The 15,701-nt window shown below is 41.7% G+C and overlaps 2 protein-coding genes across 2 annotated transcripts; one reads left to right on the forward strand and one right to left on the reverse strand.

The window, feature by feature from the left end:
• Nucleotides 1-3,495: 3,495 nt before the first annotated feature.
• Nucleotides 3,496-7,311, forward strand: LOC148726975 (uncharacterized). The gene is made up of 3 exons (XM_088726413.1): nt 3,496-3,579; nt 5,315-5,369; nt 5,543-7,311. The coding sequence occupies exons 1-3, from the start codon at nt 3,496-3,498 to the stop codon at nt 7,180-7,182; spliced, it is 1,779 nt and encodes a 592-aa protein (XP_088582539.1). The 3' UTR covers nt 7,183-7,311.
• A 1,873-nt stretch (nt 7,312-9,184) lies between these two features.
• Nucleotides 9,185-9,958, reverse strand: LOC148726976 (uncharacterized). The gene has a single exon (XM_088726414.1). The coding sequence runs from the start codon at nt 9,956-9,958 to the stop codon at nt 9,185-9,187; it is 774 nt and encodes a 257-aa protein (XP_088582540.1).
• Between the last annotated feature and the right edge of the window lie 5,743 nt (nt 9,959-15,701).

The raw sequence follows: 15,701 nt of genomic DNA on the forward strand, positions 1-15,701 counted from the left end.
ATAGAACAGAATATGTGACTGTATGCTGTATTCATAGACTTTACTAAAGCCTTTGATGCAATGTCAAGAGAAGGCCTCTGGATAATACTAAAAAAAGTTTGGATGAACAGACAAAGTTATCAACGTCATGAGCAAAGCTCTACATGAAGGGATGCAGGCCCAATTAGTTCAAGGTAGACATTTCCAAGAAATTTGCAGTCACAAACGGTGTAAAGCAGGGCTGTGTGCTCGCACCTACATTATTGTCATGATACCTAACAGCAATGTTGAAAGTAGCATTTAGGAACGTACATGAAAGAATTTACATTCAGACAAGACATGGGGCAGATCTCTTCAATGCGTCTCACTTCAAGGCAAAAACTCGTACTACTAGGTACTTAGTTCGAGAGATGCTGTTTGCTGATGATGCGGCCCTGGTGGCTCACAATGCTGCAGATATACAACTACTTGTTGATGTGTTTGCTAGGGCTGCCGCTCAATTCAGCCCGAAGATAAACATAAAGAAGATAGAATGCCTGTTCCAACCAGTCAAACTACTTAGCCCTCCACCTAGGCCAGAATCAATCATGGTAAACCAGGAGCCACTTTTACAAAGTACTGATTTTACCTACCTTGGAAGTACTGTCTCGAACACTGCTAGAATAGACAAGGAGATTCGGAATAGAATTGGAAAGGCAAGTGCTGCTTTTGGTAAACTCCAACACCGGCTGTGGAAAAACAAACACGCTTCCATCCGAGCGAAGTGCAAAGTCTATACAGCAGTGGTACTATCTAGTTTCCTTTATGGAGCAGAAGTATGGACAATATACAGGTCACAGGTCAAGAAACTACAAACTACATGCCTACACGATGAGACAGCTGAGAGACATCACGAACATCAAATGGACCGATAATATATAGATTTAGCCAAGCCTAAAAGCGGAGCTCCCAAGTTCGTAATGGTAGATCGCTACGCATTATTTTTTGTCTATTGTTTCTTGTGCAGTAGTGCTAATTGTAGTAAAGTTTTGCGTGCGCTTATAAGAAACCAAGGAAGGTACATCACTAGACCCCGAGGACTTTATTTTCCTGATGAATCTTCAACACCGAATCCGAGGTGCGAAACATGAAGAGAACTTACTCGTGATACGATCACTTGAGGAAAATTACTCAACACCACGCGTACAACCAGGATGACTGACTCAGACCAGTACTATCCCGTGCCAATAACTAAATATACATTAATACTTAGTATTATAACATTCGTGTATGTTACACAATATGTCCTACCTAACCTTGTTCAACCAGTTACCCTCATCTTCTTTGAGTTAGCCTTGTTCTACCACATTAACCCCCATCTACCCTAAGTTACCCATGTTCTACCCCGTTCACCCCCATCTACCCTAGGTTACCCATGTTCTACCACGTTCATCCTCATCTTCCCTAGGTTAGCCATGTTACACCTCGTTTACCCCCATCTACCCTTGGTTAGCCATGTTCTGCCACATCTCATCCCTCATCTCTGCGGAATTCTCGGGGGGAGGTGAGGTACTCGAGACGCCAACGTTGCCAAAAGTGTTCAATTAGTAAGGTGATACGTTTTGCTTTCTTCAGGAAATCTGTGTTTGTTTGGTAGGCGGGATCACTCAATTCATCATTGTCTACTAGTGCATGCGGTAGGGATGTTATTCGTCGACTATAAAGTAGATGTGCAGGGGTTAATGCCTCTTCATCCTTAGCTTAGGTCAGGGGGCGATAGTTAGGAATTGCCTCCACTTCAACAACAACTGTCTGAAGAGTGCACAGGTTGACTGCAGCTCTGCCGAGTACCTTCTTAATGGTGGACTTGGTAAGACCGATGAGGCGTTCCCAAAACCCGCCGTACCAAGGCGCCTTCTTGGGGATGAATAACCATTCAATGCCTTCCTTTGCAAGTGTTTCCTTGAGCGTATGAGATTGAAACAGTTCCTTTAGTTCATTGTTCGCTGATACAAATGTTGAGGCATTGTCAGATATTAGTTTCCTTGGAAGAGATTTGCGACTTGCGAATATGCGAAAGGCGAGTAAGAAAGCTTCAATAGTCAAGTCTTCGACAACTTCAAGGTGAATAGCTCTGGTTGTTCCACAAGTAAATAGGCATATGTAGACCTTTGTTTCGATTCCAGCGTTTCGAACATACAGAGCTCCTGTGTAGTCCACCCCAGTGACTTCAAAGGGTTATGTTTGCTGCATTCTCGATTTGGGAAGGGGTGGTGGATCTGGGGGATTGTAGGCTGATCCTGAAACCTTTCTACAGGCTACAAATTTGTCAATTAAGGTTTTGACGCGTTGTCGGCCAGAAGGAACCCAGTAACTTTGGCGCAAGGCAGTGAGTGTTGAGTTGACACCCGCGTGAAGCTGCTTGACATGGGTGGAGTGAATAGCAGAGGAAATTTGGTGTTGTCACTTAAGGGTGCGTTGTATATCCTCCCAGCACAGCTTAGAAGACCGCTGTCATCAAGGAATAGGCGAAGCTGACGTACCAAGGCTGTACGGTATCGTGACTTTGAGGGGAGGTTGTCAACTTCAGCATCAAAGACAACAGATTGACGATTCTTTCCCCATGCTGTCGTGGCACGATCATATTCCATAGCTGGAACTGGACCTTGTTGGCTGAATTTCTTTTGGAGAAGCTGTACAAATCTGAAAACATAGGCTGTAATGCGTAGAAGTTTTGGTAAACTACTGAAATCTGATTGACTGATCAGGCGACGAAGGCCACGCTGTTGAACTGGAACTGTGTCATTTGTAGTAGATTCATCTGTAGAGGTTTCAGTGGTTAATAGGTGGAAAAATTCTGTGGTAGGCCATGAAGGCCACTGAGATCTAGTGGGCAGCCATGTGGAACCATGTTTCCACAGTGAAGAGGTCTTCATTTGATGTGCACTTATCCCTCTTGGGAGAAAATCGGAGGGGTTTTCATCGGTAGGCAGTATTTCCAGTTGGAAATTGATGTCAATTTCTTTATTTCTTGAATGCAACTGCTGATAACTTCGTTTTCCACAATGTCCCAATAATGATCAGCACCGATTAGGAAGTGTGAAGGGTGAATCATTAATGTTAATGTGTGCTAATGACAGGCCCTTAAGATATGGTAAGTCCCTTAAATTGATACCGGTTTAAGTAGTTAGGGGTACAGCTATCGTTAACACAGTGATCACGTGAATTGGAATGGTCTCCTCTTGAGCGGTTTCAAGATAAATGGTAGCAGTGTTAATGCGTTTGACAAATGAAGTGTTCCCACCGAAGGTTGACAAAGATATTGTCTCTTGTGCTTCTGGTTTCAGATCAAGTTTGGTTGCTACATCTGATGTAATGAAGGAGCGTTGGGAACCCCCGTCGAATAAAATGTGCGCACTAATGTGACTGTTGTGACTTCCAACAGAAGCAACAGCTGTTTTCAGTAGAATGGGCGTGTGTTTGTTAGTATCACCAATGTGGTAGGATGACACTGAGGGTACATTAGTCTTGCTTGTAATGGGTGTACCTGGAACCTCGTTTGTAGTTGCTGGTTCAGTGGATGACACTGGGGAAGATGGTTCTACATTTTGGCAAAGACTGGTATGATGCTTTCGGTGGCATACCCTGCAGCAGTTCCTTGATTTGCATTTAGACACTGAGTCGTAGCAAGAAATGGTCTATTGTTCCGGCTCAACTTCTCACATTAAGAAGTAAAAAATAGTTCTTTTGTTCTTTGTAGCGCTGAGGGACTTTGGCCGAAGCGACGCGAAAAAGTTCGTGACTAATCTAGAAAATTTTCGGCATGACAATTAGCTATTTTGGAAGAGTAGGTAACGCATATTTGCACACGAGAGGTAAAGTGTCACCGGAGTACCCCAATGGAAAATTCAACGCTGATTTAGTCGCTTCTGGGAGGCGATGGGGTAGCGTAAATTTGTCTCGTCGAGTCAACTCTCAATGGTCTACTCCAGGAAAAAATTGACCGCTAATGGGGCAATGCACACATCGAGAATTCAAAATACGTTACGTCTCATTCAGACCACCTCTCTCCCTATAAATCTTTCTCTAGATACTATCATAGTTCTAAACTAAAGTAGTTCTGAACTAAAGTCTAGTCTTTCCGAGCGTTTAAATTTCCCGCTCGTATGCTAATCGGAAACTTCGAGAAATTCCTCATGTGTTCCGAAGCTGTTGCGTCATTGTTCAAAAATGGCCATATAGGGTCAAAATGTCCATATAGGGTCAAAAATGGCCCTACAGGGTCAAAAATGGCCATATAGGGTACTGTAAAGGCGCCAACATGGCTGCCACGTTTTCTAGAGCTCTTCGCCTATTTACCATTTTGGTGTTCTTTTCGTTTTGATTACTGCCCAAGAATCCTACAATTATCACTCTAGGGGAGCTGAAAGTCCTTGGCTTCTCAAACATATTTTATCTAAGTCCACTACTCCTAAATTTAGAGTTCGCCGGCCGGTGGGTGTTGTGGGGCGTCCATGGTCTAACCTTGCTTGCAGTACCGGAGAAATATATCACGCTAGATATCACTATAGATATAGACGTTGAGTCACAACCGGGTCCAGAGACAGACAGGAGTTTCAGAGGAGTTAATAGGCCCATTTAATGGGCTTAAAAGCCCATTTCCAACCGAGATGCCTTGCGCGCCCGGATCATTTTTCATATATGAAAAATACGCTATTTTCCTCGTAGTTGCGGAATCGCTTTGATATCTTCTTCCATCTTACTAATTAGGGCTTTCAAAGCTCCATCTTGAATCATGTGCGAGCAACAAACTATCGTAGTATCCATATCAGTAAATAGTTTTTAATTTGTACATGTATGACGGTGAAAAACGTCATTTGAAAAGTTGATGCCGCCGAAGAAGCAGTCTAGAGGAAGGCCGAGTCTGCCCAGCTCGGCAAAGGTTATTCGACTTTCTCGGATCACGACCGGTGCATACAGTGGTGTAAGGATCACAACCTGCTTGTGACATCGGTAAAATGTCCTCGAGCTGGGTGCAGCAATTAACTCAGCTGGACGCGACGTGCTTCATCGCGAGACGGGTACGAGTGGCGATGTTTAAAAAAGGGTTGCGATGGAATACAATACAAATACAATACAATACAAAGACTTTATTTAAACACGATAATTGTTAAAGCGACTACACGCTTGTGGGGTCGTGCGTAAAATGGAATAAAATGAAATGTAGCATAAAATAATTAAAGTAGCCTATCAAAATTAGAAGTTCTAAAAATGTTTAAAATTGGGATCCTTAAAGTTCACTGTCTGTGGAGAAATAGAATTAAAGTTCAAATTTAAAAGTGCCTTTGATTTGTAGGCTAACGAGGAGACCTGCTTAGTGGTTATATTTCTTAAATTTGATTCTTGGAGAAGTGTGTTAAAAACGATAGGTCCTCTTCTGGAAAAACTGTTTTTCATGTAATATGAGTTGAATTTTGGTACTTTTATGTTGGCATTACTTCTTAGATTTTTCTTAGTATTCACGTCAACTTCTTCGGTGGTATCTAAGATGGATATAGGTAAAGTATAGTATATCGGATAGTAGGCAAAGATAGTTGCCTACTATCCGAAGCGTCAATAAACGATACCAGCAAATTCCGATTCGTCGACTCGGAGAGACCGAGAACCAGAGGACGACCTCCTAAGTATTACCACCCTCTCCTTCAGAAAGAAAGGGAGTTGGAAACTCTCGTTCGAAAGATTCTACCGAAATCCATTGCTGACGCTCTCCGCCCGAAAGGGTCCAGACTCGCACATTTGTATGGCTTGCCGAAGACACATAAAGAACAGTTGGCCGTGCGGCCAATACTCTCTGCTACTAACACCTACAATTACTCGCTAGCGAAATGGCTTGACGACAAATTGAAACCCCTGTCGTGCAACCAATATACAGTGACAGACACATTCCGCTTTGCTGATGAAGTACGAGGCTTCGAGATCAGGAACGGCGAAATTTTAGTTTCCTATGACGTCATCTCATTGTTTACAAATGTACCATTGGAGGAAACAATACAGATCTTAGCTGAAAAAGCCTTTGCCCAGGATTGGTTCAACGAGACGCACAGCTTGAACATCTCTAAAGCGGACCTAATCGACCTCCTCCGAGCAGCTACGAAAAACCAGCTTTTCCAGTTTGACGGTGCTTTATATGAGCAGACAGATGGAGTCGCTATGGGTTCTCCCCTTGGACCGTTGCTGGCTAACGTCTTCATGTGCTCGATTGAGGAAAACCTCGAACGACACGGTCAACTTCCGCGCTATTACCGGAGGTACGTCGATGACACCCTGACCGTAATGCCTGATAGGGTGACCGCTGGCCAGTTTCTAGACACCCTTAACTCTACCCATCCCTCCCTCCAGTTTACCATGGAAGTCGAACGGGAAGGATCCCTTCCCTTTCTAGGAACTGAACTGCTTAACCGTGCACCAAAGATTGAGAGCAAGGTCTACATCAAAAGAACCAACACGGGTCTCCTTCTGCATTTCCAGAGTCATGTTGACATTAAGTACAAGCGCAGCCTAGTTAACACCATGGTGGATCGCGCTTATCGATTATCTTCTAACTGGTCTTTCTTCTCCGAGGAATGTGACCGCCTTAGAGGGGTTTTTCATAACTTGAAATACCCAAAGCCACTGGTTGAAACTACAATCAAGCGGTTCGTTGAGAGAAGGATTTCATCTGCAGAACCCTGTCCATCACCAGACGTACCATCGGAGACTGTGAGATTAGTGTTACCCTTCAAGGACCAGTCGTCAGCTAATCATGTTAAACAACAACTGAACAGTCTAAGCTCGAAGTTAAGCGTGACTGTCCAACCAGTGTTCGTTAGCCCTAAGCTCGATCAACAGCTTAAGCAACACGAAATTAAGCCCCCTATTGTTAACCAACAATGTATCGTTTATGAATTTAAATGTAACCTGTGTGATGCAGGGTATGTGGGCTATACTCGTGGTCACTTACACGAGCGCGTAGAAGGGCACAAAAGGAAATCATCTTCTATCTACAAACACTACCACCTCCAGCACAATAGTGAAATGCCTGAACGCTTGATCGAGCAATTCAACGTCATCACGAAATGTAACGGCAAATTTGATTGCCTTGTTAATGAAATGTTGTATATTCGCATGCGTAAGCCAACACTGAACGTGCAAACGGATTCCATCCGCGCCAAGGTGTTTGTTTAAGCCGTTCAGTCTAATTTATGCTATTCTTGTACCTTTCCTTATTTGCATGTTTTTAAACTAGTCTCTTGATAATGGAGTCATGATGACCCCGAAACGTCGAGTAATAAATCTTTCCTGGTTTTTTCTATGCCTTTTCTTTAGCAAATCCCTGATGATCAAGTATCGTGGTATTGCCATGGTATTACCGTGGTATTGCACAAATGCTTTGCTCGCTATCCAGCACCAGACATACAAGTATTTAGATAGTAGTCACTGTAGCGCAGTGCGAATTTTTACCATGGACTTCAGTAAGGCTTTCGATTTTGTGATCCGTACATTATCAATTGGTGTCATAGTTTCTTCTATGCAAGACAACAACGTGTTGTTAGTTATAATTTTTTAGGACAGTGGAAATCTATCAATAGAGGAACCCTAAAAGGTAGTGTAAGCGGACCGTGTCTTTTTAACCCATTAATGGCCGCAGCCTTTGTGGAAAACTGTGTTTTGAAGCTAGTCGAGCAGATTTCGGGTCACTGTTGTGGTTTTAAAAGCTCAAACTTACCAAAAACCCCTTGACAGCTCGTGCACTCGACGGCCTTTTGATCCAAATGCAAAATGGCGGCCTGAAAATCTCGGGCACGCGCAGAAAGCAAAATTTCGACATTTTTGGGTTGAAAAGTCATGCCCCACTTACGACTTTTACTTTTCTCTCTTTCTCCTTCCCTTTTTTTCCCCTCTCCTTGCCTGAAGTTCCTCCTCACTTGCTGGAAATTGAGTAGGCTTCATTTGGGTGTAGAGATTTTTCAGAAACTACTCATTATTTTCAAAGCACATGCTTGGAAAGGTAGGTGGGTAATGAAACACGATTTTCGTGCAGATTTTCAGGTCAAAGTGACATGGTTTTTTTGGTATTCCTCCAATCTCCTTCACTCAATTGCGCTCATTCTGGTATCGTCTGTAAGATATTTTCAACCTGTTCAAGTACGTGCTCAAATGCGTGCTCCAGGATTAAAATTCATGACGTCACAAGGCGTAGAAAGGGTGTGGGTCCCCATGGGCGCATATGGGCGCATTGGACGTCAATAGGTTAATATATTTTTGAATGATTTGGAGATTTTTTTTAATGGTTGCCCTGTGCTTTTTAAATATGCCGATGATTCCACTATTCTTTCGCCTATCACTAGGAATAGTGACCCGTCTGCCGACTTAGTAGGACAGTTCTTAACACGGTGTAAAGACAATAGAATGGTCTGCAACCCTTGCAAATGTAAAGAGCTGGTTGTTAGAAAGAAAAATCATAATGTACTCTACTCTCCAATTAATAATATTCCCCAATGTAAGAGCTTCGTTTTAGGAGTAACTTTACAGAGTGACGGAAAATTTGATGAGCATGTAAGAACTAAGCTTGTCAAAGCAAACAAGTGTTTACACGTCCTACGAACATTGAGAAAGGAACATTACTCTCAGGCAGAGATTGATCATCTTTTTATATCCATTGTTTTACCTAGTTTTAGCTATGCACTTTCAGTCTATGGGGCATCTGAGTCCGATCTTACGGTTGTACAAAATGTTTTAGACCGATGTCATAAACGCCGTTTTATCTCATTTCCAGTTTTTATCAAGAACCTTTTAAACAAACAAGACCGAAACATTTTGAAGAAACTAAAATCAACGGATTGCCACCCCCTGAAAGACATCATTCCTGTCCAAAAGACATATGTAGACAATCTTAGGAAAAAGGCTGCGCACGCCCGAAAATTAATACACAGCGCTTTATGAACACCTTTGTAAATAGGTTGATATTTAAGCTCCCTTTATTGTAATGACATACTCTTTAATTCATAATATGTAGATTTCTGTTGTAGTTTTTTCGAATTCATTGTAACATAGGATATGTAGTTTTGTCTTATGATGCAATAACTTGAAAGACTTTAATATTATTATATTATTTTTCGCTTGTCCAACAAAGCCAATTGTTATCAAAGTTGAGCCGCTTTTCTTGATACGATGACGATTAAGACAATTATCTCTTTCCCCTATCAGTCACAACGTTGCAATCATTTGGACTGTATTCGCCTTTACAGAAAAGGCATGTTCGCCTGGTGGAGCGTTGATCAGTAGGAGAAGGGTGAACAGGTGCATGTAGCTTTGAGGTCGTGAGAAATGTGGCAGTTGTTAAGTTACTACTGAGTTTATAATCACTAGAACTGTTCTGACCTGCTTCTAAGATTTCAATTTCATTCAGGATTGCCTTGCGTGAATTATCAAGTTGCCACTCTTTGTTTCCATTTTGTCTTGCTAGATTTCTCTTAATTCCATTAGGTAAATTCTTCTGAATGATGGGGACAAGAATATCTCCATAAGTTTCTGTTTTCTTCCCAAGTGACTCAAGTCCCCTGATGTGAGTCTCAACTGAGTCGTAGAAAAACCACAAACTACTTAAATGATAAGTGAGTGATGGAAGGTTGAGTAGTATCAACATGTGTGCATGGATGATCTTGTGGGGTTGAGCGAATCTCTCTTTCAATAACTGGATACTCTTAGCGTAATTGGCACTGGTTAATGGTAACCCGGCAATGACTCTTTCAGCCCCGTCACGTAGTTGTGCTCTCAAATAAATGAACTTTTGGACATCACTGATTAAGGAGTTATCGTGTACTGCAGACCGGAAAGCGTCCCAGAAAGATTGCCATTCAAGCGGGTTTCCACCAAACGATGGCAATACAAGCTTAGGTAAACGATTAGTTTGAAATGTACTCACCGGCGGTGGTGTAATTACCCTGCTGGTAATTTCCATGCTGGTTTATTTGTTAACTTCCCCTACGGTCCACTTAAAAGTAAAGTCCTCTGCGCTCGGCCTGTTAAATCTTCTTCGAGCACGCGCCTGGCAATTATCCAAGTTTGTGGATAATCTGATTTGCAAAACCGGTCAGAACCTGTTTTAAACACGTTTTTATGCGCACGCATCCTATTTAGCTATATAGCAAGACCGAGTACTACCGGGAACTAATTTGTTTCTAAGCAACAGGCCGCGCATGCTCGAAGAAGATTTAACAGGCCGAGCGCAGAGGACTTTGTTTTTACGTGGACCGTAGGGGAAGTTAACAAATAAACGCCTCTGCCAGCAGGGTATGGTGTAATCGGAGGATTCTCTGTTGAGGCGACTCTGTTACTTTGAAAATTGTTACCTGGCGTTCCAGTCGACAGGGGTGAATTGGATTGTTGATTTTCTTGTTCCGTTTGCGACGTAGATGGAATGGGTTGCTGACTTGGTTCTCCCATTTGCGGTGAATCGTGTGAAATACTGATATTTTTAGGAGACAACAAGTGTTGACTGAGATTTCCTTTTGTGAGTTCAATTAAATTGTCGGTGACGCAAATTTTCTCCAAGACAAGGCTGTCTAGTTCCTCTGCATAGGTTAGCCATGTTCTACAACGTTTACCCCCGTCTACCCTAAGTTACCCATGTTCTACCACGTTTACCCACATCTACCTTAGATTAGCCACCTTATACCGCATTTACCCACATCTACCTTAGGTTACTCATGTTCTACCACGTTTACCCCCATCTACCCTAGGTTAGCCATTTGCTATCACGTTAGCCCTCATCTACCCTGAGTGAGCCATGTTCTACCATGTTTACCCCCTAAGTTACCCATGTTCTACCACGTTTACCCCCATCTACCCTAGGTTGGCCATTTGCTATCACGTTAACCTTCGTCTACCCTATCTTACCCATGTTCTACAACCTTAAAAAAACTTTTTCGAGAAACCTCGAAGAGTTTTTGCATTCCTTTGCGCTCTTTTTCGTCTTTGAGACTTGCCTTTTATCAGTTGCTGAAGAAAAGAAGAAATATATCATGTAAAGAAAAATCTACTTCCAGCTTCTCATACAGCAGAATCATTAGGCAATGATGAAAATACAAAACCGACTGGTAGTTGACATGTACGGGTGAAACTTCCAGCAAACGTTCCACGTTTGGACACCCTCTATGCGTGACCATGGAACAGCTTGCCTCTGGAGGTGCAGCAATTGACATCCCCTAATGTATTTAAGGTAACATTAAGGGAACTGTATTTTGTTTCAGTGAAATCATTTAAGTTCATTTAATTTCAGTGAATCATTGAAATCAGTGAAATCAGATAAGTAGTTAGTTTTCTCCACTTGAATGTAAATATACCTGAAGGACATACCGTATATAAATAATGTTCTTATACCATACCATACCAACGTAGTAGAACATGGGTTACCTAGGATAGATGAGCGTTAACGTGGCAGAACATGGCAAACCTAGGATAGAGGGGGGTAAACGTGGTAGAACATGGCTAACCATGGTAAACGCAGTGTAACATGGCTAACCAAGGGTAGATGGGGGAAACTTGGTAGGAGATGGGTAATTTAGGGGAGATGAAGGTTAACATGGCAGAAAATGGCTAACCTTGGGTAGATGGGAGTAAACGGGGGTAGAACATGAAGGTTAACGTAGTTGTTAAAGTTTAGATGTTCAAACGCCGGTTCATTTGCAATTTTGCAAAACGGTGACACTTTGGTTACAGAGCTGGAGAGAAAGATGTATTTGAAAATGTGAACGTCAGTGGTAGATTTACGAGAGAACGTTTGAGCTAAAAGTTGCTCTTTTTCTGATAGATGGAAAACAGTCCTGGAGCCTGGAGGGCATTTTAGTGGAACTATCCTTTGGTTCCTAAAATGTTTTTGCTATTATAGTTTGCCACATGTAATTCGAATACTTGGAATTATATGGTTGGGTTTCAGGTGACGTCACAAGCTTTGCTGAAGTTAGTGTCCGCCATGTTGGTGTCCCTCGGGTGTCAAATTTATGAATAATTAGTCGATTTCTATAGTGAAGCCCTCTCTCTTATCGCCGTATTATTTCGCCAACTACATGAATATCCAGAAAGAAAAAAGCGATAAAAGTATCTGGCATTCATCTTAAGGTATCCCAGTGCTCTCTGAGTATGCCGAAAGCTTCGAGAGTTGGAAGGAAAGATGTTTGCAAAAGATCTCGGTCATTGGGGTTGACCCTGGAAGCATACCAGCCGAGAAGTTCAGTCCAAAATGCTTGCCTCCTGTGGAAGCGTCGGACTTGCTGAGTTACCTCGTTCTTGAGACCAGCTTCTACACCAAGAAGCAGTTCAAGGCGTTCAAGAGTCTAGAGGCGTTTAATCAAATGGTGTCGGGATTTGTAACCTCAGTTGTAGGCAAAGTAATCGCCGGCAAGTATGCCGTGAGAGCACGAGTTTGGCATTCACAGCATGTGAATGATCCTTTAGTGAACATTTGGGTCATTTCCGAAAACGATGGGACTACTTTGTCAGCCCATTGCTTGGGATGCAAAGCTGGACTGGCTGAGTCATGCTCACATATTGCGAGTGTTTTATTTATGTTAGAGGCAACTACTAGAATTCATGGCAAGCTCGCTGGGTGTCACGAAAACTCAGACACCGAAAACTCAGGTCCCTCTAAGTGTTCTCCAAGCTTCCGAAGTGCTCCATAATTCGATAGTGCATAGCATAAAGCATGAACCAATTTTTTTATAATATAACCGGTGGAATAATGGAACAAATCCGACGCGAAAGACGGACAACAATATCAAGAGTGATTCTTCAGTGAAACGGCGCTGATGCCGAGTCTTCTTTCGCGTTGTTTTTCTCTTTCTGCCTCATTTAAGAACTCTAGCCCAAGGGTCGCAAAATTGTCTTCGTTTTGGGACTGGTGGGCCGAGTCTCGGTTTGTATCCATTATTATCGCGAAATATTTAAGAATTTTAACAGAGCGACAACAAGGATCTGTGCGACGAAGTACAAAAAGGTAAACAAACGTCCCTTTCGCCTCGTCAAAATCACGCCACATTTTAATACTTTGGTGTTGGAGCGAGCGCATTTGATCCCGTTAACTGTGAATGAAAAGTTCAAAATTAACGGGAAAAATGGAGGAAATCTAAGCTAAATGAAGTCTTGTGTCACTCTAAAATGTTTTAATACTCAACCATCGGACGATTTTGCGAAACGTGCAACTTGCGGCCTTGCTTTTGCTGCTTCAGTTGGATCAAGACCCAAAAGGTCAAAATACACGCGGGATTACCAGGAGTGATCATGAGTCGAGTTTATCTCTTGAATTTTCGAGGAGTCTGAGTTTTCGGGGTCTGAGGTCTGAGGTCTGAGTTTTCGGGGTGTGAGTTTTCGTGACACCCCAAGCTTACTTGCACTCAGGTAAAATGCTCATGGATTTTGCCGACATAGGTCAATGAAGTGCCGTATGCGAGGGCTAAAGACATCGATTTCTCATCGGCTAAGAAGCTCAAAGAAAAGCTCGACCAAAAAATCGAGGATCTACAACAGCCGCAAGCCTCGAACCATACAACAACTTCTAGTTCCTCCTGTTCTTCCCCTTGATTTGTGATGATCTTAGTATAGCGCATTAGATCATATGTATAATGAATTTTGCGCTATAGAAATAATAAAATTATTAAATTATTATACGAAAAAATCCTTAGTCTTTATGCTTTTCACTTTCGCTCGAACAGCCAACAATAATGCATAAAACCATCCCTTCTTTCTCACATGAACTCTTCGTTAGATACAGTTTGTTTACGCTCGAGGGACACCAAGATGGCGGATAGTAACCGTTGCTAAGGTATTGGTCACGTGGGTGAAACCCAAGGATAGTGTGTGTGTGTGTGGGGGGGGGGGGGGGGTGGGTGTTTCAAAGGGCGTTCAAATGCCTTGAATGTTTGGTAGTTCAGCCATAAAATTATTTCTCCGAGACTATAAGCGTGTAACAAAGATTTAAGAACTTCGGTATAATCTTTCAAAGGCTATGTTGTGAAATGTCATATTTGCCGTTTGCTTTTTTTCCTTCTGACACAAACCTGTATGTATCAGAAAGGGGGAAGAACAAGTTAAAAGATGCGCTTACTCCGGCTGAGGACCTTCCCGCGAAAAGAGTTCGCAAAAAGACTGCTATCAGGTACTTAAACTTTACCTGAAGCAAGAACAAATCATGGCATGTTCAATATAGGATTAAAGGTCCTAAAGTATAGAAGTCTCTGAGTGAAAACTCTTTCAAAATTTAAGGAGTCAGTAAAATACAATCTCGTTTTGAATGACTATTAGAGATATGTATTTATATTATCTTATATTGCAATTGTCTTTTCCCAAATTACCTGGTTAATTATTTTTTCGTTAAAGTCTGTCGACCTTTCTGAGCCTTGATATAAGTTATTTTATAGTTTATATGTATATGATGTTATAATGTTATTGCTGACCAGTAATTTATTTTCATTCAATGTTGTTGTCTACTGAGTACCTGGCTCCGCCAGCCCCTATGGTTATTCCAGACAGCTAATACTCTATTTATTTTCAATATTGTTTTTGACTTGACAAACAGAAGGAGTACAAATAATGATTGTTGTTTTTGTTGTTGTTGTTGTTGATAGGGAATGAAGATACTGAACGTTTATCCAGGTGGAGATCGCCAAGATCTTTCTTAATTTGATATTGCGTTAAATTAAAACCTATCGTGTGACTCAAGAAATGCAACATCGTTACTACCCGATGAGGGGAATTAAAGTTCACCAATAAATTTTCTCCGATTCTTGCTGGTTTAAATTGATCACGTGACGCGATAGTCACTATCGGCCCATAGTGCCCGTCCGCGGAAATTACCCGGATGGATAGTACTCATCCGTAAAAATTTTCGAATGGTTTGACGGCCGCGAAGTTAGGCAGATCGGAAAAACAGTTACTTCTCAATTCTGACAAGTGTAACGTATTATTTAGCCAATGTACAGTTGCGAATTATTGACATTTGTGACAGGCTGTACGCATGAATAAATATTTGACTGATCTGCGTTTAGTGGGTTTTGGCTGTTTTTCAACTGGCGCGCGGAAGAAAATTTAGTGGTGAACAATAAAGACAATAGAGTGTTTATCGGTCTGATAGTTGCCCCTTGGAAATTTTATGATCTTTAAACTAGCATATTTGCCCTCGGATGGTAACTTTTTAACGTATTTTTGTGGCCTGAATAGAAAGACATTGTTATTGAAGGGTGAAAATAGTCCATTTCGCATTTACGAATTAAATACCGTTTAAGAATTAAAAGGAGGCCAAAGTCCTGGGTCAAATACTGATTTGAAATGGCTAAATGTATTTTTGTGGCATGAAAGTGGTCACGTTTTCTCCGCAGGGTGAAAATAGTCCATTTCGAAAAATAGTACGTAACTCTTCTTATATTACTACTTTGCAAAATGAATAAAAATCCTTCCTATTAATTGACGATTACTCCAAAATCCTCGTGAAAGTTATCTTTACCTAATTAGAAAATATATCTGCATTATTCTTTTAGTTTCGTTACATATCGCTTGATTTCGTTTCGTTTCGAAAAATATTGTAAGCCGTCGATTTGTTGATCAATACGCCTCTAAATCCATGTTTTGTTTTTTAATAATTACACACATTTACCAGAACATACGGTACCGCCTGAGAAATGATCCATCTGATTTACAGTTCTGATTAGTAG

The sequence above is a fragment of the Stylophora pistillata genome, chromosome 7 (genome assembly GCF_964205215.1).
Source record: "Stylophora pistillata chromosome 7, jaStyPist1.2, whole genome shotgun sequence".
NCBI classification, from domain to species: Eukaryota; Metazoa; Cnidaria; class Anthozoa; order Scleractinia; family Pocilloporidae; genus Stylophora; species Stylophora pistillata.

What these genes read in the sequence shown, in the direction of transcription:
- LOC148726975 (XM_088726413.1), top strand. Translation starts at nt 3,496, where the DNA reads ATGGGTGTACCTGGAACCTCGTTTGTAGTTGCTGGTTCAGTGGATGAC. An exon ending in CTACATTTTGGCAAAGACTG is followed by an intron (nt 3,580 to 5,314) that starts GTATGATGCTTT and finishes TTTGATTTGTAG; the next exon opens with GCTAACGAGGAGACCTGCTT. An exon ending in TAAATTTGATTCTTGGAGAA is followed by an intron (nt 5,370 to 5,542) that starts GTGTGTTAAAAA and finishes ATCGGATAGTAG; the next exon opens with GCAAAGATAGTTGCCTACTA.
- LOC148726976 (XM_088726414.1), bottom strand. Translation starts at nt 9,958, where the DNA reads ATGGAAATTACCAGCAGGGTAATTACACCACCGCCGGTGAGTACATTT.